Here is a 26,988-nt window from a genome sequence, read left to right on the forward strand (position 1 = left end):
AGAAATACCACACAATGTGTGCAAAAACAAATATCCTTGGACCCATTGAAGACGGCCCTGGCATCCCAAAGGGTCTTTTGTTTTGGCTGGAATGTTGTTGTCGGTACTGTGCATTAGTAAAGGAATAATTAGAAAGGAGGCTAAACCGGTCCAACCACTATAGGCCGCTGTGCACTGAAGCACATACCTTGCGCGTAATCCCCATCTCAACATTAATAGCAAAGTGAACTATACTGTTCAGTTAATGCGTAAAATCACGAAATTTGAATTCCATTTGTATATGTTGGTTGAGGGAAACTATTTTCTTGGCATATTTCTGAACAGATAATTTGCAAATATAGTGTATTTTGTGCACTAGGTAATGGTAATGGAACTAATTTGAAACTCAACCATGCATGCTCCACCCCCTATCTACCCTTCATTCACCTGCCAGTGCCAAATTGTCAAACAAGACAAATCACATTTTTTTGCTCTGGCAGCTATGCTTGTCCTTTGACCTTTGATGTTGCGGGTTTTTTTCTTTCTCACTACAGAAAAGTAACACCCACTGCACACCATCCATCCAGATATCCGACATCGCTAAGTTGATACGAGAAAACAGTTGGCTGCCACACGACGATCGTAAATGCCTGAAACAACTGATAGACTTCATCTTTCGCGAGAGATCATCTCTAACAGTATGGTATGATGCAGAAGTGACCGTCTACGGAAAACAGATGGAAGGAGTTACATTTACATCGGGAGACAAGAGCAACAAGTATGTAGCTCATCTTCATGACGTCCCAGTTCCATCCTCTGTGTCGGCACAAAACGGATGGTGTAGTGAGCAGCATTGAGATGTGATCAAATGGTCCAAACAAAAGGAGGACAGAAAGACATATGACTTGCAATGGACGATATGATAGATATTTGAAATTCGCTGTTTGTATGATATGGTTGTAAGAACATTGGTATTACCGTCGGTTAATATGTATTCCTTTGTTGTTGCTTTACACACAGTAAGTAGAGCCCGGAAGACTGTTGTGTGGCTCCAGAAATTATCAGGGCTGTGACGTGCAGTTCGATGGAATTAGTTTGTTTCTTCAGTTTATCAACTGTTTTGGATATATGATCTTATGAATTTAGCTTATTAATCGGTGGACTGAAATTGTTATGTATGAACTTATCTCCTGTCCTTTTCTTTTTTTATCTTCACGGACTGTATTAAACTAATCTCTAGTTTGAGTTTGGACAATCTTTTGTCACTGTTATGTTGCAACCGCGCCACCTAACGGTTATCTAAAACATTACATGATACCGACACACTTGTTCTCTACTGTTATGCATGGGTGCCGAAGGGCCGAAGTCAGGTGACTAAAATGTACGCCCACATGATTGGTGGCATATCATGCTTTTAATCTATCACTACGTGTCTCTCATCGTCAGATCCGTGTACATGCATGGCTAAAACCACAGGTAGGGTGTTATAACGTTATCAAAATTGTACCAAATGTTATCAAAATTGTGCCAAATGTTATCAAAATTGTGCCAAATGCTGTTGTCTTAATGTTACTAGAATGATTTCTATACATTATTCTGATATCTTTTAAAAGGTTACGCCAACAACATTTGGTGAGACCTGTCGCACGTCGCAATCGCATGCCACACACAAAGTGGATATTAATATGTATGTAATACATCTTTATACAATGCTGTGTTGCTGTTTTGTGGCCTAGATATCAATTATTAATGTTAGTGCTTGACTTTCAGTAACGCCTGCCGTGGTATTCTTTCAGCACTGGTTTATCACCATGCTTATTTATGATTATGTCGTTACAACAAGCGTTATGCCGATATATGACACAGGATACTATCACCGAATATATATATATTGTGTTTGGGGGAGGGGGGGAGTGTCTTCCGTCAGTAAAAACTGACCATGGGAAAATCCTAATTCGGAATAATCCTAAAGTATCGGCTGTCTAAACAGTCCTACTAGAATGACAGTCTCTGCCACCTAAGACACATTTGTAATCTGATTCAATTCTGTCATCAAACAATTTACAAAGTATGTAATCGCATGAATGCTGTTTATAGTGCTAAAAATCAATGATATTCGTGATCGTTATGAATAATTGAAAAAAATATGTTGTAGTAAGAATGAAGAGATATAAAGCATGCAATATGTCTTCTTCCTCTAATTGCAGATTGCACTTCACGGTTACGAGCAATGTGGGAAGTCGAGTAGCATGGCAATGGCAGAATCTAAAGACGCGACTGGTCACAATGATCAACAAAGGAGTCAACCCTTCACATCGCGGGAGGAACGTTATCGTTACAAGATGGAAACGTGGAGACTGTGGTGTCTACATCGAGTTTTACAGGCGCGCCTAGAGGCTCGCGGCTACCCGGATGGAGACGGTACAAGTACAACACCACGTATTGTTGACGTGAGATCCATAACAGTCGCAGAGTTCGACCGAATGGGTCAGAAAAGTAGCAAGCGCCCCGAGAGAAGCAGAAAACCGACAACATCGCGATCGAGAGCCGCAAAGCCATCCAAGAAGTGGACCGAATTAATCGAAAAAGCAACGTCACAGCCAGATGGTGCAGAACAACCCAAGAAATGCACCCCAAACGCAAAGTCACCGCTAGATGGCGCGGAACAACCAGAGAAGTGCACCCCAAACACAACGTTACAGCCACCAAATGGTGCAGAGCAATCCAAGAAATGCACCAAAAGCGCAACGTCGCCACCAAAGGATGCAGAACAACCCAAGAAGTGCACCAAAAATGCAACGTCACCAACAAAGGGTGCAGAACAACCCAAGAAGTACATCAAAAACGCAACGCCACCTCCAAAGGGTGCAGATCAGCCCAATAAGTGCACAAAGAATGCAACGTCACCACCAAAGTGTGCAGAACAGCCCAAGAAGTCCACAAAAAACGCAAAGTTGCCACCAAATGGTGCAGAGCAACCCAAAAAGTGCATAAAGAATGCAGCGTCGCCACCAAATTTAAATGGTGAAGAACAACATAAGAAGTGCACCAAAGATGTAACGTCATCACCAAGATATGCCGAACCGACCAATAAGCTCATCAAATATGCAACGTTACCGTCACACGGATTCAGACCGTGGATCTGGACGGAGAATGCAGATGTTGGCAGCACCCGGCCATCCACAAGCAATGCAAGTTGTGTTCGAAACACCGACGAGAAACTGAGAAAACGTACACACGGATCTACCACGCCAGTCGAAGCCGGATTACCCAAACAGCCAAAATATCACCCAGGACGAAAGGTTGTTGGCAAAACATCGGAATCAAAGACAGTCCTGGCCTCCGTACCGACATCTGCTAGTATCAGCAGTCCGACTGTGGTGACACATGCGGCCAGACAAAAACCAATAGCCCCACAACAGCCAATGCCAGGTGTTCCAACATCTTATCAGCGATTCTGGCAACCATGGCAAGATCATACGTACTTCGACGCAAATAGAAAATAATTTATCTTTATAATCTACTAATAATAAGCTGTAGTAGAGAATCTACTATATGGTGTGCTACCTTCTTTCTTCGGCAGTCCGGTATCAGGAGACAATGGCTGCGCCTCTTGAGTGGCTTCTGCTGAGCCTAATGTTACGGTCACAATTGGAAAAGGGGGCCCGCCCGGGTAGTTAACGTTTTTTTTTGTCATTTTCTGTCGTGACCCCTATACGTGGCCCCATGAGACACCTTGCGGCTACCGGGCTATTTTGGGGCACGGCCGGGCCCCGGGATTTTTTTTTTAATTCAGTGTTAAAATCAACCCGGGACTCGGTAACAAGACGCCGAACGTAATCGTGTGGATACCGAGAGGTACCCCCTCCTCCCGTATCCGGCAATACACCTGGATTTGTGGCTTCGGAACCGGTTGGGGCTACATCCGCTACAGTCACCGGTGTAAATGTGGCCGTAGCATTAGTAGAGGGCTTTGTTGCAAATACTGTATATGCGTTGCGTGCTAACGGCACCACTAGTGCACAGGAAAATTTCTTGCAATCCAGAGCTAGCAATAATAATTACCTGCCCTGCATGGGCATACGTTAACCCAAGATAACATTGTTCCATCATTATCTATTTATTGATTTGTCCATAATATTTTTATTTTTTTGGTTGACGTGTGTGATAATGCTCATTATACTGTATCTTTATTAGTTGCCTACAGTAGCTTTTTAGTTGTAACGTTATATAAAATGATTACTGTTCTACTTAACCCAGTCACTTGTACCATGCACATTTAGACTATGATGTATTTCAATACTAGTGAACGCAGTTATGTACATACGGACGTGTTTGTTTTGTTTTGTTTCTTGCAATCACCTCCGTAAAAACGGATGTAATGTTTTCAGTCTGTCTGTTTGTTTGTGTTGGCGTGTGTCTGTAGTTGGCCGGGGTCCAAATTTGATCCCGCAGATTGAGTTGGCCTGGGTCAAATTTGTTCCGAAGCTGAATGTTGCTGTTGATAAAGTCGGGAAACCGAGGATGACATGCGGGAACAGAGCATGTAATGTGTGAACTGGACATTATATTTTGTCAAGAAATTTACAAAACTGTGAATATTTCATGGAAGTATGGGATCTTCGACTTCTTCTCTTGTATTTTTCCAGATTGGTAGGACTAAACTTAATTAAGTTGTTATCTAATCTAGATGCCTGGATACTATAAATAAATGTAATTTCTATCCCCTCTTTTGCGAGTTTGTTGTTCTTATTCTCTATAACCTGTGGAACACCAAAATAGTGGTATCAGTTTATGTCGTTACAAGAATACCCTAGCCTCCACCAGGCCCTCCTTCGGGCGCAAGGATCGTAGAATTCGGCAGAAAAGGGAATAATTAGCCAGTAGAGTCAGTCCACGGTGAAGATCACATTTCGCCCGTGTAGGGGCCTTCAAATAAAACCCTGGCAACTATTCTCCCTATAGCCGGCGTAGTTAGTCTGGTAGAGACTAAGAATATCCTATGTGAAAAATTCACCTGCAAACAGATGCAGTTCTATGTACGGTCAATAGGGGGCGCCCATCTAGCTAAGGGTTGTGGTCCAGGAGTATTGTTGTTGCATCACGTAGTCACAAAATAAATCATATTAGATTTGCGTCACGCGAAATCGGTCAATTTTCACTTGACCGAGTTTCTTGAAAGAGATCTTTCCACGTGTCTTAATTCAATAGACTAACAATTAAGAACGTAATTACTTCGAAGGAAAATACACCTTTTTCAAACGATATTTCATTAACTAGACGAGCAAGCAATGATCTGGTTTCTCACTAACTGGTTGAGCGATCCTATCGAACAATGATGCTGTCAATCAGATTTCGGTATCCATGGCGACGAACATCAAAAACACTGTATACCGACAGCTTGTATATTTCCTCATTTATAATTTTGAGTAATTAGTATTGCTTTTACCGGTCAATGACAAATGAGACAAAACATCTCCACACCTGAATACGTCATGATTGCGGGCACGTCCAAGAAATCATTTCTATCGAGGATTCCCACCTTAAACGTCACTTGGACCTCGGCCAGTGAAACAGCTAGTCACGTTTGACTGTTATGTAAACGCTGGGGATAAATACAGTGGCCGTGACTTGTGTAAGGAGAGGGTCTGGTTTCTGTGGAGACGCGTGCGATCAGACGACATTTTGGGACTGAACGACCGACGTTTGCTAAACCGGAGGGTGCGAAACGGGACGTGTCGGCTGTGAGGTGAGAACTGATTTATTATTTCCACTGCAGAGAAGGTTATGTTTTCATTTGTGTGTGTAGAGAGAGAGAGTCTTGGAGTCTGTAAACAAGATGAATTATCTAAGCCTATGGGGATAAGGGGAAGCATTTGGGGACAGATCTTGTATTGAATCCTGATTTAGGTATTCTTGTTAGCATTTTAGCCTTTGCCAGAAGGAGTCCTGTGTTGAAAACTTTGTTGTGTTTATGTAGAGGCTTCTGTGTGGGCACTACGCAGTGTTAATGTAAAACGCAGACAAATCGTGATCATTTAGTACGCATGAATTTTCTCATTTTGTGGGTAGGTGTTAGGATACAAGAAAACCGTCAATTCGCTAAGGTTTTGTAATTCAAAAACCTTAGCGAGTGCATTTTCTGCCATAAGTGTTGGAATAGAACAAAACTTAGTCAGCCAGTTCTTATACTGCTTTCCTTTCTATCCATTTCAAATCTTTGTTCTTATCAACCCTATATTCTGTGTATAATTGACGTATAGATTTGTTGTACACGCTTCTTCCCATAACTGCAAGTAACAAACAAAGACCTCATTCTGAGGCATTCATCTTTTATGGCGTCCTCTTTTTCCGCTGATACAAATAGTGTCTATATATTTCAGTCTTATGGAATGGGAATTTTTGCTGCAATGTTTCAAAGAATTTAACTGTAACAGTTACCTATATCTGTATAACTACTTAATTACCTCGTGCTAACACATTAGTTCCATACTTGAAATAACCTACCTGATTGGTAAGAGATATTTATACCTGGCCGTATGCTTACTTTTATCGATAAGCTTAGCTATCATTTTTACGTCTACGGTGTGAGGTTTAGTTCAAACACGGGACTGATAGCTTAGGATCCAATCGTCAAAATAGGGATACAAAAAAATATCGATATTCATAAATGCGTGTCTCGTATCATGAATAATAGATTTCTCTTGAAAATTTGCTTATCATGACCCAGCGTGTCGTGAAAAGGTTATGAAAGTTCAGATAAATGTCACGGAGTGACGAAATGATTCGATCAAAATAAATCCCGAGGTCACAAGAGAGTTGCGAACACAAACGAATGGTTCCATTCTAAAATTAAGGGAATGCTAAGCCGTATTTTTCAACGATCTCGCTCAATGCAAGGCCGTAGGGGCCCGCATTGAACTAATTGACGTTATAGTCCATGGGCCGAGCAGGTTTTTGGTACCAAACAGAGGGACAAAGGGTGACTTAATTTTTTGAAAAGGTTGATTCCTCTACTTTATTATTATGCATGATAACAATGTCAAATGTCCAGCTTTTTAGGAATTATCACGTGATATGGTGACGTCATTAAAATGTATCACCTTTTATTGGTGATAATATTAGACGGTTACTTGACATCATAGACATTTATGAGGAAGAAAAAAAGCCAGGCCTTATATTTATTTCAGATTTTAGAAAAGCCTTTGATACGGTACGGTGGGATTTTCTTATTAAAGCACTAGAATTTTTTAATTTTGGTTCAAACTTGATAAGCTGGGTGAAAATTCTATATAATGATATAAATAGTTCTGTCTTGAATAATGGATATTTGTCAAATCCCTTCAAATTACACCGTGGTGTAAGGCAGGGTTGCCCACTCAGCCCGTATTTATTTATTATTGCCATTGAAATGTTAGCCATCAAAATCCGACAGAATCATTACTTGTCTGGATTGTCTGTTCATGGAAAAATGTCAAAAATCTCACAATATGCAGATGATACTAACTTCCCCTTTAGTCCACATCTGGCGTCCTTTAATGCTCTTGTAAAAGACCTTGATAGTTTCTCTAGTATCTCAGGTCTCACACTGAATTTTGATAAATGTAAGATCTTGAGAATAGGAACCTTAAAACATAGTAACTTTAAATTACCCACAAATCTCCCTATTCAGTGGATAGATGGAGGTGTGGAGATTTTAGGAATTCATATACCTGTGGATTTGTCCAACATAGTTGATGTTAACTTTAGCCCACGTTTGGACAAATTAGATAAACTTTTGTACCCATGGAAAGGAAAAAATTTATCACTATATGGAAAAATAACTATTGTTAATTCTTTATGTGTTCCTCAATTTACCTATCTCTTCCAGACCCTCCAAATGCCAGATAAGTCATTTTTTGTACAGTATGAGAAAAAGATTTTTACCTTTATCTGGGGTGGAGGTCCTGAGAGAGTTAGTAGAAAAACGATTTATAACTCTGTTGTCAATGATGGTTTAAGACTTATTAATCTGTATGCTTATGCTCTTTCCATTAAATCATCCTGGGTACCAAAGTTATATCTTAATCCTCACTGGTTTGCAGCTTGGCCACTACATACACACCCTTCCCTAGGAACTACTCTATTTCCCTTTTACCAACTCCAATCAGCACATGGTTTGAATATAAATCCTTTTCTATTAGAGATCTTGAATGCATGGTATAAGTATCAATATAAACCACCCACTACTTCTGATGAGATCAAGCAACAAATCTTATGGATGAATGCAAATATTCTTGTTGAAGGAAAACCTATATTGTATGCTGCCTTTCTAAATAGACATGTGATTTTTTTAAATGATATTTTAAACAATGATGGTAGAATAATGTCATATGATGAGTTTTGTTACAAATATGGTCAAGTATGTAATAACTTTACCTACATGCAATTGGTCACTGCAATACCAAAAAGCTGGAAATTCAAACTAGTAGGAAACTTCTGTAACTATGTATGTAGACCAGAACAACATAATAGTAAATGGTTGACTAGAATTAAGATCAATAGGGATATGTATGAGTTTTTTCTCTTATCTGAAAAGCTAATTGATTGTCCACACAATGTACAAATGGCATGGCTGTACCTCTTTGATTCCCCTATACCCTGGAAAATAGTGTATACGTCTTTGATATATAGTACTATAGACCCTGTGACTAGATATTTCCAATATAGACTTCTCCATAAATTTTTGCCTACTAATCGATTATTATATATTTGGAAACTAGTAGACAACCCTTTATGCTCCTTCTGTCATCTAGAGGAAGAAACATACATTCATGTCTTCTGGGATTGCCCGCAGTTGATAAGATTTTGGGATGATATTAAATCTTGGTTTTATGAGAAAACAGGTCAACTTTTAAACTTAAATGCATTTAATATCATATTTGGAGATTTATCTCGGGGTGTCCCTGTTATATGTAATGTTATAATCCTGTTAGCCAAAACCTATATATACAAAAGGAGAAAGGCTGGTCATTTAAGTTTAAATTCCTTTACCAAATATGTTAACTTTTTTCAACAAGCAGAATATTTGATTGCAGCAAGAAGGGGAAAACTGGAAAAGCACAGGGGGAAATGGGGGACTTTATGTTTATGTTTACAATAAGTTATTTTCAGTTGTGTTTCAGTTTATCAAATGACACTATTATCTATGTTTTGATTGAAATCATGTTATTGAATGGATAAAGTTTTCTTTTGTATATGACACTTGTTACTGGACGGAGAAAGTTTTGTTTTATATGACACTGTTTCTGTATGACAAGTTATTACTGACGTCAATTTGAATATGACCCTTTTTTATGTTACTGAACTACTGACTGTGTTGTTTATGTTGTTGGATGGAAAATGAATAAAAAAATTTAAAAAAAAAAAATTTAAAAAAATGGTCCTCCATTTTTGGGACTGAATTCAGAGGACTGGGACAAAATATCAAACATCAATAATCTTCGGTGAAAATCGGTTTGTAGGCAAAAGATACCACAGGAAGCACGAAATAGTATGTTTTTGGTTGATATTTTAACTCTATAAGAAGCTATGAGTCTTTGAAGTCCATTTCTGGGGTAATTTTGTGTAAAAAAATGTATTGTTTACTTTCCAAAATCAGGCATTTATTTGGACAACCTATGGGGTCTTGTGTAATACATTATGTTAATAGGCCATATCATTTTCTGCATTTTGGGCTTTGAACCAACAAAATCCGTCAAAAATATCAGGAGTTATAAGGATTTTAAGAATTACACCAAACGGCCATGTTATCGAATCGCCGCAAATATCGCATTGCATCATGGGTAATTTTAAGAGGGTCTATCTGTAATTATACCTTGTAGCAAATGACAAAATTTGGGTGGTCCAATTGTAGAAATATGGGTAAGTTTTGGGTTGACTGGTGGTCACCGGTTGAATTGAAACTGTCATTTTTTTAAAGATGGCGAATTTCGTCCAGAATGCACAATCTTTGGCCTACAGAAACGCCACCTAATTAACATATATTCTACATGCCTGTAACATCTTTATCTTGACTTGAACAATAATTAGATAAATTTGCATAACCATATGTTTTGATTGATTTCTAACATTGACTTTTACATAAAGCCATTATTCAGGAATTCTTAGCGCTTATGAAAATTCATGAATTTTCATGAATATTCATGAATTTTCATGAACGTTCATGAACATTCATGAATGTTGATTGATGTTGTTCATCAATGTTCATGAACATTCATGAACGTTCATGAAAATTCATGAATATTCATGAACGTTCATGAACATTGATGAACGTACATGAAAATTCATGAATTTTTGGGGTAATTCATGAATATTCATGAACGTTCATGAAAATTCAGGAATATTCATGAACGTTCATGAAAATTCATGAATTTTCATGAACGTTCATGAATATTTATGAATTTTCATGAACGTTCATGAATATTCATGAACGTTCATGAACGTTCATGAACATTCCTGAAAATTCACGAACATTCATGAATATTCATGAACGTTCATGAAAATTCATGAATTTTCATGAACGTTCATGAATGTTCATGAACGTTCATGAAAATTCAGGAATATTCATGAATTCATGAAAATTCACGAACATTCATGAATGTTCATGAACGTTCATGAAAATTCAGGAATATTCATGAACGTTCATGAAAATTCATGAATTTTCATGAACGTTCATGAATATTCCTGAATTTTCACGAACATTCATGAATATTCATGAACGTTCATAAATATTCATGAATTTTCATGAACGTTCATGAAAATTCATGAACGTTCATGAAAATTCATGAATTTTCATGAACGTTCATGAATTTTTTCTGAATTTTCATGAACGTTCATGAACATTCATGAACGTTCATGAACGTTCATGAACATTCCTGAAAATTCACGAACATTCATGAATGTTCATGAACGTTCATGAAAATTCAGGAATATTCATGAACGTTCATGAAAATTCATGAATTTTCATGAACGTTCATGGATATTCCTGAATTTTCATGAAAATTCATGAATTTTCATGAACGTTCATGAAAATTCATGAATGTTCGTGAATTTTCAGGAATGTTCATGAACGTTCATGAAAATTCAGGAATATTCATTAATTTTCATGAAATTCAGGAATGTTCATGAAATTCAGGAATATTCATGAACGTTCATGAAAATTCATAAATATTCATGAACATTCATGAATATTCATGAACGTTCATGAACATTCATGAACGTTCATGAATATTCATGAATTTTCATGAATGTTCAGGAATGTTCATGAACGTTCATGAAAATTCATGAACGTTCATGAACGTTCATGAACATTCCTGAAAATTCACGAACATTCATGAATATTCATGAACGTTCATGAAAATTCATGAATTTTCATGAACGTTCATGAATGTTCATGAACGTTCATGAAAATTCAGGAATATTCATGAATTCATGAAAATTCACGAACATTCATGAATGTTCATGAACGTTCATGAAAATTCAGGAATATTCATGAACGTTCATGAAAATTCATGAAATTTCATGAACGTTCATGAATATTCCTGAATTTTCACGAACATTCATGAATATTCATGAACGTTCATAAATGTTCATGAATTTTCATGAACGTTCATGAAAATTCATGAACGTTCATGAAAATTCATGAATTTTCATGAACGTTCATGAATTTTTTCTGAATTTTCATGAACGTTCATGAACATTCATGAACGTTCATGAACGTTCATGAACATTCCTGAAAATTCACGAACATTCATAAATGTTCATGAACGTTCATGAAAATTCAGGAATATTCATGAACGTTCATGAAAATTCATGAATTTTCATGAACGTTCATGGATATTCCTGAATTTTCATGAAAATTCATGAATTTTCATGAACGTTCATGAATATTCATGAATGTTCGTGAATTTTCAGGAACGTTCATGAACGTTCATGAAAATTCAGGAATATTCATTAATTTTCATGAAATTCAGGAATGTTCATGAAATTCAGGAATATTCATGAACGTTCATGAAAATTCATAAATATTCATGAACATTCATGAATATTCATGAACGTTCATGAACATTCATGAACGTTCATGAATATTCATGAATTTTCATGAATGTTCAGGAATGTTCATGAACGTTCATGAAAATTCAGGAATATTCATGAACGTTCATGAATATTCATGAATGTTCGTGAATTTTCAGGAATGTTCATGAACGTTCATGAAAATTCAGGAATATTCATGAACGTTCATGAACATTCATGAATTTTCATGAAAATTCAATAATTTTCATGAACGTTCATGAACGTTCATGAATATTCATGAACGTTAATGAAAATTCATGAACATTCATGAACATTCCTGAATTTTCATAAACGTTCATGAAAATTCATAGATATTCATGAACATTCATGAATATTCATGAACGTTCATGAAAATTCATGACTTTCATGAACGTTCATGAATATTCATGAATGTTCATGAATGTTCAGGAATGTTCATGAACGTTCATGAATATTCATGAACGTTCATGAATATTCATGAACGTTTATGAACATAAATGAACGTTCATGAATATTCATGTAAAAAGGTTGATGAATTCTCAGGAATGTCCATGAACGTTCATGAATATTCATGAATTTTCATGAACGTTCATGAATATTCAGGAAAAATCATGAATGTTCATGAATGTTCATGAATATTAAGGAACCATGCTCTTGAGCCTGACCTTTTGTCATGTAAGTGAGTATTTCATTGAAATATAAATCTTCCTTATTGATTGTGCACATTATGCAACCATATCGTTCGTCTTCATCAACGTCCCTTACAGGTCGAAATTTATGAGAATTCATTCGTCCCTTTTTGACTTATCCAACTAAATAAAACAACTTCCTTGTTCGAAACGTAAAGATAGACCATGTGAAGGTTAACATTCTGCATTTGCTCGCAAATGTTGTCCTTCTACTTAGATGGCGTTTCTGTAGGCCAAAGATGGTTTATTCTGGACGAGATTGAGCCTTTGCGGATAGAAATCCGCCATCTTTTAACAAGATTGGCAACATAAAAAGATGTTGCCATGGCGACGGTGGTTTCTGTTAACGTTTTCGTTTCTAACCCACATGCAAATAAGGACCTCGCATAAGCGGCATATTAAAATCATATCAGTCGATTACCTTCTCTACCAAAATAACACAAGTTGTCCAATGTATGAAAATCTTGTTTTCACAAAAAAGGATATCGTACCATTTCCTCATAAATTATGTAAATGAGGCCCTCTATGCAAGATTTGTGTCTAATAGTGGCCACATTTACTTAACTTCCAAATGGTGCAAAAATGAAATCCCCATCATTTACCACTATGGATTTATAGTATTTTGTCATTAATTTTGCAAATTAAGTATCAATTTGAATGATTGATATCTATCGATATTTATCTCTTTCTCAGTTACATATGTCATGTGTTTGAGAGTTCTATAATAGAATGCAGCTGATTTATTAACTGTCCCCATTAATTATGCAAATCAGATATTGATTTTGCATGATTGGCATATGATTATGTAAATCATCACTTAAGCTATCTACACACCAAAAATTATGATGATCCATCATCCCCTTCTTGCGTTATTCTCTTTCAAGTCAAAATCAGCTCCTGCAGTTCCAAAAAAGCCGCTAGGGGGTCCAAATCTACAGGACATATTTCCCTAAAAAAGGGCTATCCACCACTTAAAAATCATGACTATAGCATGTTCAGAAGACGAGATTTGAACAGTGAAAGTTCCCCTGCAGTACCATAGAAAGTCGCTAGGGGCCCCCAAATCCAATCATTACAAGGTCTCCCGCAGACCTACCTACCTACAAAATATGAAGACAATACATCCAGGCATTCTTGAGTTATCATCCCATAGACTTTCACATTCCTGTACAATTCCTAGAATTCTTGCAATCTGCACACAATATAGTAAAAATTTGGCTCGCCCCTGAGGCGTCGCCAAAAAATGACCGTTTCCATGGCAACCGGTGACCACCAGTTAACCCAAAACTTACCCATTTTTCTACAATTGGACCAAGGCCTTACCACCACCCAATTTTTTTTAAACATCGACATTTTGTCCTTTGCTACAAGGTATAATTACAGACAGACCCTCTTAAAACTAGACTGGCCGTCATTTGCTTTAAGAGCAAATTCAGGATGTTTCGCCCATACTCCTCATGCAAGAAGTGGGCTGTCCAAAAATAACTCCTGGGCAAATCCAAGTTTCTGCATAATTTATGGAAATGAGGTCCTCATGAGCATAAGTTATGTCCAGGTGCTTTCACCTTTCCTACATGTACCTACATGTAGAAGATGACATCCACAGCTTTTACAGTAAGGGGAATACAACATCATGCATAAATTATGCAAGTGAGGTCCCCATTAGCATATGTCATGGCCAGGCGTGTGCACCTTTCCTAAAGCTACCTATATCAAATATGACATCTGCAGCTTGTACGGTAAGGGAAATACAAGTTTCAGCATAAATTATGTAAAGGAGGTCCTCATTAGCATAATTTTTGGCCAGGTGCATTCACCTTTCCTAAAGGTACCTACATCTCAAAGATGACATCCGCAGCATTTACGGTAAGGGACATACAACTCTATGCATACATTATGCGAATTAGGTCCTCATTAGCATAAGTAATTGTCAGGTGTAGTCACCTTTCCTATAGGTACCTACATCTCAAATATAACATCCGTACCATGTAACATAAGGTACATATAACTTTCTGTAATACCATTAGTAGAGGTACCCCCTGACATCTGCTTGGTTTTAAGTCCCAGACATGTAGGAGGGCTTATGTTACAGTATGACCTAGTTCTTGCTGGCCCCGACAGAAAATAACCAAAAATTGCATCAAAAAATTGCAAAATAAATCATTTTGAAGTAGTGTATGCCAAAAAAAATAATGGGGTCCTTTGGGTAAATATCCAATGCACAACTAAACCAAATTTCAGGTCCTCAGGTTTCAACACCACGGCACTGGAGGCCATCATGTGCGACTTTTGTCTGAAAATGACCAAAAAACCTCCATAAAATCATTTTAAAAACTTATATCAAAAAAATTTTAAAAGGGTCTAGGGGTATACACGTACTCTACCTGCATACCAAATTTCAGCTAATTTGGTCGACGGACGACCGAGAAGAAGCGATTTGAAGGTTTGACAGGAGAAGAAGAAGAAGAAGAAGAAGGAGAAGAAACCTTACAAAACTAGAAAGGCCGTCATTTGCCCCTGAGCAAATACAGCATGTTTAGCCATACTCCTCCCCATGCAAGAAGTGGGCTGTCCCAAAATAATGCCTGGGCAAATCGAAATATTAACTGCATGTAGAAAGGCAACATTTGCGAGAGCATCATACTTCGCCAATCTCCCTCCCGATGCATAAATTGACTGTTCCAAAATCACCCGTGCAAAAAAATTCTCTCTACAAGTTCTGCGAGACCCCAAGAGCTTCTTACTGCAAAGTCTTGCGTGTGTTCCTGCAATATGACCTCAGGTGACCTAAATAGAACACGCGTTCTTTGGCCAGTGGCAAATGGAACGCGGGGATCCTTAGATAGAACATGGATTCCTTGGCCAGCAGCAAATAGAACATGGAACGGGGATACCACTTTTGGCCTGTTTTTGGTCTGAAAATGGGCCCAAAAGTCCCCAAAATGAAGCATTCTGAAGTGATGTACACCAGAATTGTGATTGAAGTCCTGTAGGGACATGTTCAAGGCACCCTTGTACCGAATTTCAGGTCACTTGCTTGCAATACCAGGGCACAAGAGCCCAAAATATAAAAATTGTCTAAAAATGCCCCAAAAAACCTCCATAAAAATGATTTTAATGCCTGTTTCAACAAAATTTAAAAATCACCTAAGGGTATTTGCCATCTTTTCCTACATGCCAAATTTCAGGCCGTTTGGCCCAAAAATGACGGAGTAGATTCCATTTGAAGATATGGCAGAAGAAGGAGAAGAAGAAGAACGTGAACAAAAACAATATGTTGAGCCATACTAGGTATGGCTAAACATAAACAATATGTTTCGTTGGCGAAACATAATTACACATGATGCATTGCGATTTTATTTGCGGCGATTCGATAACATGGCCGTTGGGTGTAATTCTTAAAACCCTTATAACTCCTGATATTTTTGACGGATTTTGTTGGTTCAAAGCCCAAAATGCAGAAAATGATATGGCCTATCAACATAATGTATTACACAAGACCCCATAAGTGGCCCAAATAAATGCCTGTTTTTGGAAAGTAAACAATACATTTTTTACACAAAATTACGCCCAAAAATGGACTTAAAAGACTCATAGCTTCTTATAGAGTTAGAATATCAACCAAAAACATACTATTTCATGATTCCTGTGGTATCTTTTGCCTATAAACCGATTTTCACCGAAGATTATTGATGTTTGATATTTTGTCCCAGTCCTCTGAATTCAGTCCCAAAAATCGAGGACCATTTTAATGACGTCACCATATCACGTGATAATTCCTAAAAAGCTGGACATTTGACATTGTTATCATGCATAATTATAAAGTAGAGGAATTAACCTTTTCAAAAAAGTAAGTCACCCTTTGTCCCTCTGTTTGGTACCAAATGGCTATTTTGAGGGACCTGGCCCATGGACTATTATTGGTTTAAACTGAATGTGGTTAAAGTTAGAGATAGCGGTGTATGATTGTTTTGAAGGTTTGTAGGTTAGGGAGAAAGCAGTGGGCTGGTTCCATAGTATTTAAGGACAGACACACTGTGTGCACGTTGACGAACTCGTTATGTATTTGCCATCTCGTAGTGCCACGCAATGGAACATGTACTTTCTTTCACAGTTCACCAAACAAGTTGTGTGTCTTTATCACAAAACGAAGAAAGAAAAAAATGGTGCTTGGTATGTCCCAAAAAGGTGATATATTTTTCACCGTTTTCGTACCTCTTTCCTATTACTATTAGAACGTATCTTTACATTGCCCTGGTGCCCTTATATCTACTTTTCTCCAAGCAGAGGTTTCGATGGGAGGGTGGTAGTTGTGGCCGGGATTATCACTGAGGAAGGCGTTAAAAATCCCGGCCACTATTACCCCCCCCCCCCCGATTGAAACCTAGAATAATATCTACATATACAACGAATAATATCTACATATACAACGTGTATCTGAGACCGTATTTGCCACAGTACAATTGATCAGCAAACTCTACGACGAAATTCCGGGCTGCCCTGTTTTGTACTAGTGTTTTCCCAAACAAACCGTAACTATTACCGATCCAGTAGAAAAGGGGAGCGGTATTTACTTGATCTCACTGTCCTGAATTGACTTGGACAAATATACGTGTCTGGGTAATGCTTCATTTGGCCCTGAGTCAATGACTGCAGGTGGTCTCAAACAATTCTAATTGTTAACAAATAGACCATACAATTGACCAGCAGGGTGATCTAGACCCTATCTCCATGGATCTGACGTCCTTGTGTTGTTCAGAAAACATAAAAAGTGAGTCATGGAATAATATAGATGGCCAGCAGGAGTTAGTTGACCGTTAGGGCACGGTGGGTAGACAATAAGAAACCGTGGAACCATATCGTACTTGTATGTTGTATCCAAGCGTCATTACAGTATCTTGGCGTACACACATACACACAGGCTTCGACGTAGCCCACCACCCGTAAGTTTTCTGTCCTATATTTTCTTTTACCAATATATGAGCGTAGATTTTTCGTATCATGTGCGTAGTTAAGTACGCATCCTAAGCAACGTATCTGTTTTGACGACATAGCGTCCCTATTTTTACTCACGGTGGTTAACAACATAACTTTTAATATTGACAAAAAATTGACAGAATTAGAAGACGGTCTGTCTGTCATCTATGATTTCAGAGAGGATGGTATCTTTGTGACAATTTGTCGTGTGGACGTTCTACTTTTTAAGATAATTCACATCGTCTCCATGCAATTTCAAAAGATTTCTTATAGTGCGTGATGCTTGTAGTTTGACTGATTTTACCATGTCAAGAAAAGTACGCACAACGCACTTTGGCTGGTTTAAACTTCAATATGTGTGATAGTACCAATGCACATTTCAAATCTAGTACGACTTTTTCAGCTCCGCACCGTTTAAAAACAAGTATAGGATAGCTCAACAGCCTCACAGTTGAGCTCCTGGTTCTAATTAGCCGGTTCAAATCCTGGGAAGGGCATCTCGGTTGGGGCTGCACCGTCTTTAGGAATGGACGTAATGAAATGGAGGTCCCGTGTTCGAGGACCGGAGGTGCGTCGATCACGTTAAAAGGAAATTCGAAGGGCTAGCAACCCCTCCCTGTAAAGATATTCCCTGCTACTGAAACAGTAAGGAAACTTGTTGACGTTATGTCCTATATATGTGCCACTATGCGCTACAAAGTGAACAACAACGTTCAAAAACAAGCGTGCCATTCGTAACGTCTCGGTACGAATTTTCGATCGCGTCGATATCATCCTGTAAACCTGAGAGAACAGGTGAGATATTTTGTACACACGTGGGAAGGCTAAGAATACGCTTGCTTGAATGTGACCAAAAAAAAGACCCCGCTTTCTTAAAAGTGACCAAAATAAACATCTAATTGAATTTTTGGAGTTTACAGTCTCAAACTGGCGTATGAGATAGCTGGCATGGCTAGCGTTGTCAAGGTCAAAATGAACGTGATAAAAAAAAAGTTCAACGGCCTCTAAAGAGTGTTGTTGGGTCCTGAGAATAATCGTACTTAGGTCACAAAACAATGGCAATTTGAACTTTTATACAAGATAGGTACACTGAAATTAATAGTAGCAAACTAGGCACAAACGGACATACCAACACAGACGAGCACACGCACATACATTACTCTCTCTCCCTCTCCCTCTCCCTCTCTCTCTCTCTCTCTCTCTCTCTCTCTCTCTCTCTCTCTCTCTCTCTCTCTCTCTCTCTCTCTCTCTCTCTCTCACGCACACACAGACGCACACACACACATATGCACACACATTCACAGACGCACACACACACATATGCACACACATTCACAGACGCACACACACACACACATACATGCATACACAAACACGCACACACACACACAAACACACACACACACACACACACACACACACACACACATATATATATATATATAGACACACACATACACATACACATACACGCGCACACGAGGATCCATGCCCTACATTTCCACAGCTAAGGCCACAGCTGCACATACTTATCAGTGCATCATGCTACAGTAATAATTACCGATCTAACTTACAGTATCATGTTGTTTCCTTTCATGGTATTGAGGGCTAGATTATATCTCTGTGCATGTAAAGTATCCGTATCGCATTCCCCAGACACACGAATGTCGCTCTTTCTTCAGTTAAGTCCCAGTCACCCATAGGTAGCCTTCTTTACATCTCCAGCCACCTGTTTAGTCTAAGCGTTCCCACCAAACCACCTGTAACAAAACAAAGACGCAACCAAGCAACGCCTAGAAATGCCTAAAAATATTATCTAACGCTCGTCGATAAAGCTTAGACATCCAGGTAATAAGATATAATAATAAAACCGTCACTCAAGGAACTGGATTGATTTTGGACGCGGTCAGATTCCAGATTAGATAGCATCCACTACCTTTCGTCAATGACTTACGAGAGGGTAGCATCAGTCACTGACGAAATTTTTAAGGTAGTTGATGCTACCTGAAACGTCTGACCGTTTTCAAAATCTATCCATTTGCTTGAGTAACTGTTTTCTTGTATACAGTATCTAAGGCTCCTGATAGAGACCGTAACAGTGGATAAAATTGGATCTCTTTGACTTGTGGCTTTGCATGATAGATATGAACCATGTGGTACAAGTATGATTTGAAAGACAACAAAACTCACACAGTACACTTTTTTTATCACTGAAGTTTGTTTAAATCACTAATATTTTTAGTCGCTCACTTTCCTCCGAGTCAGTGGAAAGTAGTCCTAACCTTATGCTTGTCAAGTTTCCGTCTGACAAAGTAAAGAAGCTCCAGGGGTCACCAGGTAAGGCAACACCTGCCATGACAAGGAAACAATGAAAGACAAATACGTTGCTACCATGGAGTCTCTACGGTTCAATAGAGTGTGACGTTGTGCCCTAACGTTCAGCATACCATGTCAAACTCTGAGGGAAAATAGATCACTAGAGCCGCAACAGTTTCTGCGTCTACTCTTGCAAATAGCGATGTGGTTTAGGTATGTACAGTGTGTTTTTGTTTATGTTTAAATAGGAGTGTGTATATGGCGTTAGGTTTGTCCTTTCTCTTTTTCAGAGAGTCAATCTACCGTATATGGGTGATCTGTTGTTTACTTGTTCCCGTTAATCAATCTTTGTGCGTTTGGCGGGCTAATTTTCCGACTGTTCTATTTTGTTTACGATTTAGAGGAGCAATTACGAGATACAATTCCCTTGAAATTTACTCCATAGTATGTTAAGAATTTTAAGCATTGGCATCAAATTTGCAACGAATATGCTTTGCTGTTACTATGGGCTGAAAATGGGATAGAATACATAGACATCTTAGAAAGGAATTTTGCGTATGTCATTATTTCTAGCAACAGTGTTCAACCAAAAGTTATCAGAAATTAAATGTAAAATGTGTAAAGAAAGCGGACAATTGTGCCATGAAAAAGGAAGACTTTGTTGAAAGATATGTGGACGCAGGTAAATGTGCGTGAATGAATCGTGATGACAGATAGGACAGCACATGACATCATACAGGTATGATACCATCAATCACTAGTGTGTCAGGAATGTAATTAATCTGATACGTGTACATTAGTCTTGTATTCGGTGCACAGGACTTTACATCATCCAGTCTTGAGAGCCCATGGAGCCGTATCCGTTGGTCCATGTTGTGGGCATTTTCCTTTCTATTGGAAACTGGTGTCCTCCTCAATTTCTCCACAAAACCATTGTGTAATTCAACATACCATTGGTCCTTAGATTTAGCAGATTCGATCTACTGTAAATTCTATTTTGATTAAGAATGTAGATTCATCTACGTTCGCTCCTTTCAACCCCTTTGACCAAAACATCTGCTGAACAATACATTTCATCCTATCAATTGACGGACCCACAAATACCTAGAAAGTAACGCAATCCACTCTCCTGTTCTGTTTATATCATAATATTTACGTAAAGTGGCGTTTCCTCACAAGTGTGTATTCAAAATATGATCTGTGACTGTTTTATTGTACGCTACATTCAATCCAATACAGGGAATGGGTCGATACCATTCCCCTATAGAGCAATTCTTTATCGTTTGGTAAACGTTCGGCGTCATTTGAACACACTCTAATATAGTCATACACGAATCAGCAAGTTTCTTGATTTCGTCAATGAGACTTTCCCTAACCCACGTTTGTTCTAATGACTTTGTTTACAAGCTATGATTTGGAAACATTACCTACGCAAAATAAACTAACACCTCATTGCTAGAGAGAAAGTTCTTTGGGCGGTTCATTTCGTGTGTTTTTACAAAATAAACATCCGTCTCTGTAAAGAAATGGAGGCTCACGTTTTCTAGATAGTTCTTATACCCTCATTTGTATGCTGTTTATGGTACGACAGCGGTTCTATGTCCTTCTAATGCCTTTGAAAGCACGGTAAACACGTACGTATACTATTGACATCTTCTTGTTATTTCTTGTTTTTCTTTATCTGTACTCTCTTTCTTCATCAGTTGTTGTTATCTATTAGTTGCTGTGGTCTAGGACAAGTAACAGCCGTCTTTTCCTGCTCTGGTTTTCTGTCAAAATTCTCTGACCGAATTCTCAGTGACGAAGTCAGCGCTAGCTACGTGGTGGGCACGAAAATTGACACCGTATCTTGAGTGGCACCAAAACATAGCAACAGTGGGGTGAGGCGCGTGTCAGCCTTTCAAAGGGAAAGGTAAATGAGGTCAGCTTTTCTTCTAGCGGGAAAACAAGGACCCAAATGTCGTCTGCGTGAGGGAGCAGTGCCCCGGTCAGATTCAACCATTTGTTTTCACCTTGTTGTTGGTCACGACATTGGCCTGGCGGGGGGTTTGCTTGTGTTTGTGGAAAAGATTGACATTGTCAGCCCTTTATAGAAGTCGTACGCAGCAACGTTTTGGAGTCTTGTTGTTAGGCAAGTTTCTTAAGGAAGACCTTGTTATGGATACGACTTTTTCCGCAATCTTCTCTGCTCCATACTTAGTCTATAACACAACGAGTTTTTAAAGATGAAAGTGACACATTAATATCCATTTTATTTCTATGAGGCAAAAAAAAACATGTTTACTTTGTCTGGTTGTCCTTGAACTTAGTTTACCTTTATGAAGCGGTGTTGTCGCGGACCATGATATTGTAGATGAGAAATATCCAGCTTTGTGCCATTTAGGTCTACTATACGTTTTTTGTATTTTACATAAATGTTAGGGTTTTCTGATTGTGCATGTACCAAATTTGCCGTAGTCGGTAACTGCTGAATAGAGGGATGAATTTATTATTCTCACAGGGATTATGTGCATTATAATTATAAGTATCTGACTGTATTGTTTTGCGTGTTTACCATGGGTCACTTGTCTCAAATCATAAGCGGATACTTTACAAGAACGCAGTGAGCTGTTGAAATGAAATAAATATGTGCGTTCTTACACTATTTGTGGCGTAATTTCGTGTAAAATGTAGTCAGTAAGCGTGGTTGTTACTGCAAAATTCGAGCGTAGGTTTGTTTCATAAAGATTTTGTGCGCTTACTCTTCGTAACATTCGCATTGTAAATCACTAGAATGGTCAGGAAACAAAGAATGAGACATAAAAAGAGACACACTGTTTTATCTGGTCTATCTAATTGCCAGGCTTGTACTACATTGATAATACTTTTACAACTTTGAAGTAAGTCAACAACCTTGCGTTTTACCAGTGTTGCAATTTCTTTGTTCTCTGATAAGGGATGAAAGCCCTTCAGAAGCACTATGAAGGACGGATTTGTCCTTAAAGCTAGCAGTAAGAAATGTGACTCGCTAGTTCAAGTACAAGTCACGGCTGATCGCACGTACTGTTACACAATTTAACAACAAAGAGCACAGCTAACCGTGGCGTTCTTATGTCACGCAAATATCACTCAAAGCTATCCTCTTATAACAGTGTACTGTGGTATACAGAGAAGGAAATTTGGAATCCAACATTCTAAAGGAACCTTAGTGCTTTTATTGTACATTCATGCCCAAACAGGCAAAGTGCAGGAATACAAATATAAAAGTCGTAATAAAGAACATATAGTGACAGGACTTATAATAGTCATCTAAGACAAGGGTTCTAAAGTTAATACGCGTAGTTTCGGCTTCTTCTTGTCTCTTATTAATGTTAAGAACATAGATTGAGATGGGTTTGCTTAATAAAGTATGGTCAAAATTCATAAGAAAATACATTTTTCAGTACTAGTCATAGATTCAGTGTGAGGACACTTTCTTATGATATGATTAAAATAATACTTCTATCGTTGCCATATGAATTACAATCTATAATAAAATTGAGCTTCGTCTTTTGACGATATCTAATGAATGGAAAACGTTATAGCATTCACTTCCAAACGTGTATCTGCATTAGGATGTCATAAATGTCATACGCAATTATGATAGATGATCTCATATTGTGACTAGCCATTCGGAGCACAATATCATTATTCTTACAAAGAAAACATTGTAGGAAACGTTTCTCACGTGATAAGTCCGCACGCTTAATTACTTAGGGTTACGTGACTGAAAGTACATCATACGTTTCTTCTTTTTTTAGGAGAAAATGGCGACGGTAGAGGAGATGAACAAGGGGCTGAACGCCCTTCTCGACGTTTTGGACACCCTGTCTATAGACAAGAACCAAAATGGAACTAGCCACTTACCTAAAGACAAGACAAAAGGCGTGGTAAGGCGAACAAGATCCGTTCTTTGTCACTGCATGCCTATGCATGTCCATTTAACATCTGAAGCTAGTAGATTAAAAATCATTTCTGACAAAACAGTGTTTGAAATAAGATACACTGACACTGCCACTGGCTATGTTACTTATTATTTAATTAAGCTGAAACTTGGGCACACATTTTGTTACACGTTGTCGAATCATGTATTTATCATATAGATAAGAATTGCTAGTTCCTTAAAGCTCATGAAGTCTAGATCTCTTTTTTCTTCTTTGATAGTTAGTTTCCTTGTCTTACAGAACGCTGCATGGCAGGGCATATGCAAGGAGTACTTCGGGAAGACCCAAGGCGAAGATGCCAACGCAGAGGCAAAACAGATGGCGCAGATAGTGTCTCACTTGACTAGGTGTAAGGACGCCATGTGTAGACTAACGACGGTATGTAGCACCGTTTACACCAACAAAGGGTTTGTTTACGATTGGACAACGGTTTTAGAATAACGATTATAATAGTATATGATACAGATGGTGTCTTACTTGACCAGGTGTAAGGACGCCATGTGTTTGCACACGACTGTGCATGTAACGCCGTGTATTACATCAAAAGACACTGCACGAAATGGCCTCGTTTCCCGGCGTATACGTACAGGGATTCCTCCGGAAATATTTCATATCCCGGTGCGGATTTAGCGTATCCGTTATAACTAACGGATACGCTAAATCCGCACCGGGATATGGAATCCCTGTACGTATACGCCGGGAAACGAGGCCATTTCGTGCAGTGAGGGTGCATTTACATTGTTAAGTTTCCCTCGATTGCATAACGGTTTTAGAATAGCGTTTATCATGATAGATGATACAGATAGTATCCTAATTGATAAGGTGTATCGCTCATCTCTATCCTGTAGTATGTGAAAGATTGGCGTGTGCTTATCAAAACATTTTTCCATAAAATGAATCAGACTCTAGCCTTACCATTTCTGCTGTAAGAGTTTATTAGTAATCTTTCCTTCCTACATTTTTCTCCAGGACGCAATACAGCATTCTCAAGACATTGCACGTGAGTACTCAAAACTTCACCATTGTTTATTTCCAACAAATCTAATAAGATATCTGCAGTGCTTCACGACCAAGTCGCAAGGTGGCAGTGTTGATCAGTGATTGACTTCACTGGTGGCTAAAAGCAGCAATTCATCTGTGAGGGATTTTGGACCTTGGGGAGAAATGTTCTTGTAACTCCACCTTTCTCGCAAAGAACTCTCAACAAGCGAAAGTGCTTGACTACAAAAACATTTCTGTCGACCTGATGGCAAGATATCATGTTTCAGAACGGAGGTGCTTGAAGGCACAGACTTTAATTGCTGATCACGCTTATGCCAAGTGGTATGATTGTTAATGGCGGAACCTTATGACAATGCAGAAAATACAATCTACTGTATCTCATACCGTATATGGTCACATTAACGTCAAGATTGCAGAACTATGTTTAAAACTTGATAGCGTCATGGATAGGAAATGTTGCACAAGCCGTGTAAGTGCTGAATCACTCCTTGTAGTACTTGACTGGATTAACGACCACCTCAAGTATGTATCACGTGACCACCCAAGTCCATTTCTACAGCAGATGTTGCTACAGTTTCAGAGTCTTCTGCGTACTTCAACTACCACTTGTACTCCTGCTTAGATCCAAAAATAAGAAAACAAAATAATGGGAATAATAGAGAATTTGAAACACGGCACATGCTTTTAAGACGTTTGATACAAAAGGGCCTTGAACACCTGGTTAACCATGTCCTTTTTCAAGAACAGAGTGTCTTTTAAGAGATGCAATTTGCATACGGTTTCATTGTGAGGAGAAGCAAAACATGGGTATAAAAAGAGAGCTACAAGTGTACTTGCTTAGCTTTACTTTGTCTCGGTGTGGCTATTGTATTGGTCTTGGGAGGACAGTTCGGTTGACGCATACGGTTTTGTCGAGTCTTGTTCTGGAAACGGTTAAGACAAAAAAAAGGAAAATGGATTCCTTCGATTTTGGAGCTCCGCTTCTCCCGCAACCTGTTGAAAGTAGGAAGCCGTTTGGAGAACTGATCAACGGGCAGAAAATGAACCCAAAAGCCATGCAGAGATACATGGATCTATTCAACAGGCTCTATAGTAAGTTTACCACTTCTCAGTAGCGTACAAGATATATGGTAGAGGAGAGGGGCAACGGTAAATGTTTCTTTTTCTCATCTTTACGTTAAAAAAAGCTGCATTTAGCTGTTCATTGGGCATACACGAAAATATTTTGAGCATTGAAATTTGTACTGTTCCAAGTTATGGCATAACGATGCCATGCAGTTGGGTGAAATGTTGTAAAGAAAAGCGTGCAGGTGTCCGAAGGCATTGACATAAGCCCTCAAGTTACGCTGTATGTAATACAAAATGTTGTACATGTTGTTTGGAAGTTAGTAGGCAACTAGTAGTAGAAAAACTCAACTCAATCGTACACACTCACGCCTCATCTTCAGAAAAGACGTTGTAGCCGCATAGTTCCCATTTAGAACTTTATTCAAGCCCACACCCAACTAGTTTCGCCTTGAATTGTGTGTGGCTTTCTCGATGGTCAGGGCTCAAATGAGCACATATACAATGTTTCCTGGCGTTTATGGTGGTCGGGAGTTAGTATATCCTGCAGCCTTGCCCCCAATGTGTTGTACAATCTTGAGCTATATACTGAAAAAGAACTACTGGATTCTACCCCTTTCTGTAAGTTGGCACGCTTGTTTGCTTACTGCACACACAGTGTTGCAGTGATTATTTCTACCATTGGGCAGGTTTGTTTTCAACTGAAAATCTATCATTCTTTTTTCTGACACACCTCTTGGTACAACAGCTCTTCAAGAACTTGAAACAACACCCTCCCCCTTGACTCCCTATGTGCCCGTTCCTTCAGATGCTCTGTCCATGATATATAGTACATTCTTATCTTTGATATTTCGTCCTTAAAACAGGTCTTTCCTATTTAGTTGTATAGTTGTGATTAACTGTTA

At 38.5% G+C, this 26,988-nt stretch overlaps 2 protein-coding genes across 6 annotated transcripts in view; both read left to right on the plus strand.

The window, feature by feature from the left end:
• Positions 1-373: 373 nt before the first annotated feature.
• LOC136423403 (nascent polypeptide-associated complex subunit alpha, muscle-specific form-like) lies at positions 374-4,704 on the plus strand. The gene is made up of 2 exons (XM_066411545.1): positions 374-1,455; positions 2,187-4,704. Exon 2 carries the CDS (start codon positions 2,229-2,231, stop codon positions 3,483-3,485), a length of 1,257 nt encoding a protein of 418 aa, XP_066267642.1. The 5' UTR covers positions 374-1,455; positions 2,187-2,228; the 3' UTR covers positions 3,486-4,704.
• Positions 4,705-5,528: 824 nt separating this feature from the next.
• LOC136423210 (filamin A-interacting protein 1-like) overlaps positions 5,529-26,988 on the plus strand; it is a 30,617-nt gene continuing 9,157 nt past the window's right edge. Inside the window, exons 1-4 of one of the 5 annotated variants that reach the window (XM_066411286.1) lie at positions 5,529-5,728; positions 23,834-23,962; positions 24,257-24,394; positions 24,986-25,016. In XM_066411286.1, coding sequence (XP_066267383.1) covers positions 23,840-23,962; positions 24,257-24,394; positions 24,986-25,016 — 292 coding nt within the window. In that variant the 5' untranslated portion in view covers positions 5,529-5,728; positions 23,834-23,839. Of the gene's footprint in view, positions 5,729-17,574; positions 17,705-20,131; positions 20,268-21,932; positions 22,042-23,833; positions 23,963-24,256; positions 24,395-24,985; positions 25,017-25,889; positions 26,111-26,988 lie in introns of those variants that run through there. The other 4 variants (XM_066411287.1, XM_066411288.1, XM_066411289.1 and 1 more) reach the window with 4 other exon arrangements.

This window comes from Branchiostoma lanceolatum, chromosome 17, assembly GCF_035083965.1.
Source record: "Branchiostoma lanceolatum isolate klBraLanc5 chromosome 17, klBraLanc5.hap2, whole genome shotgun sequence".
NCBI classification, from domain to species: Eukaryota; Metazoa; Chordata; class Leptocardii; order Amphioxiformes; family Branchiostomatidae; genus Branchiostoma; species Branchiostoma lanceolatum.

Excerpts from the sequence above, each read along its gene's own strand:
- LOC136423403 (XM_066411545.1), top strand. The coding sequence starts at position 2,229 with ATGGCAATGGCAGAATCTAAAGACGCGACTGGTCACAATGATCAACAA.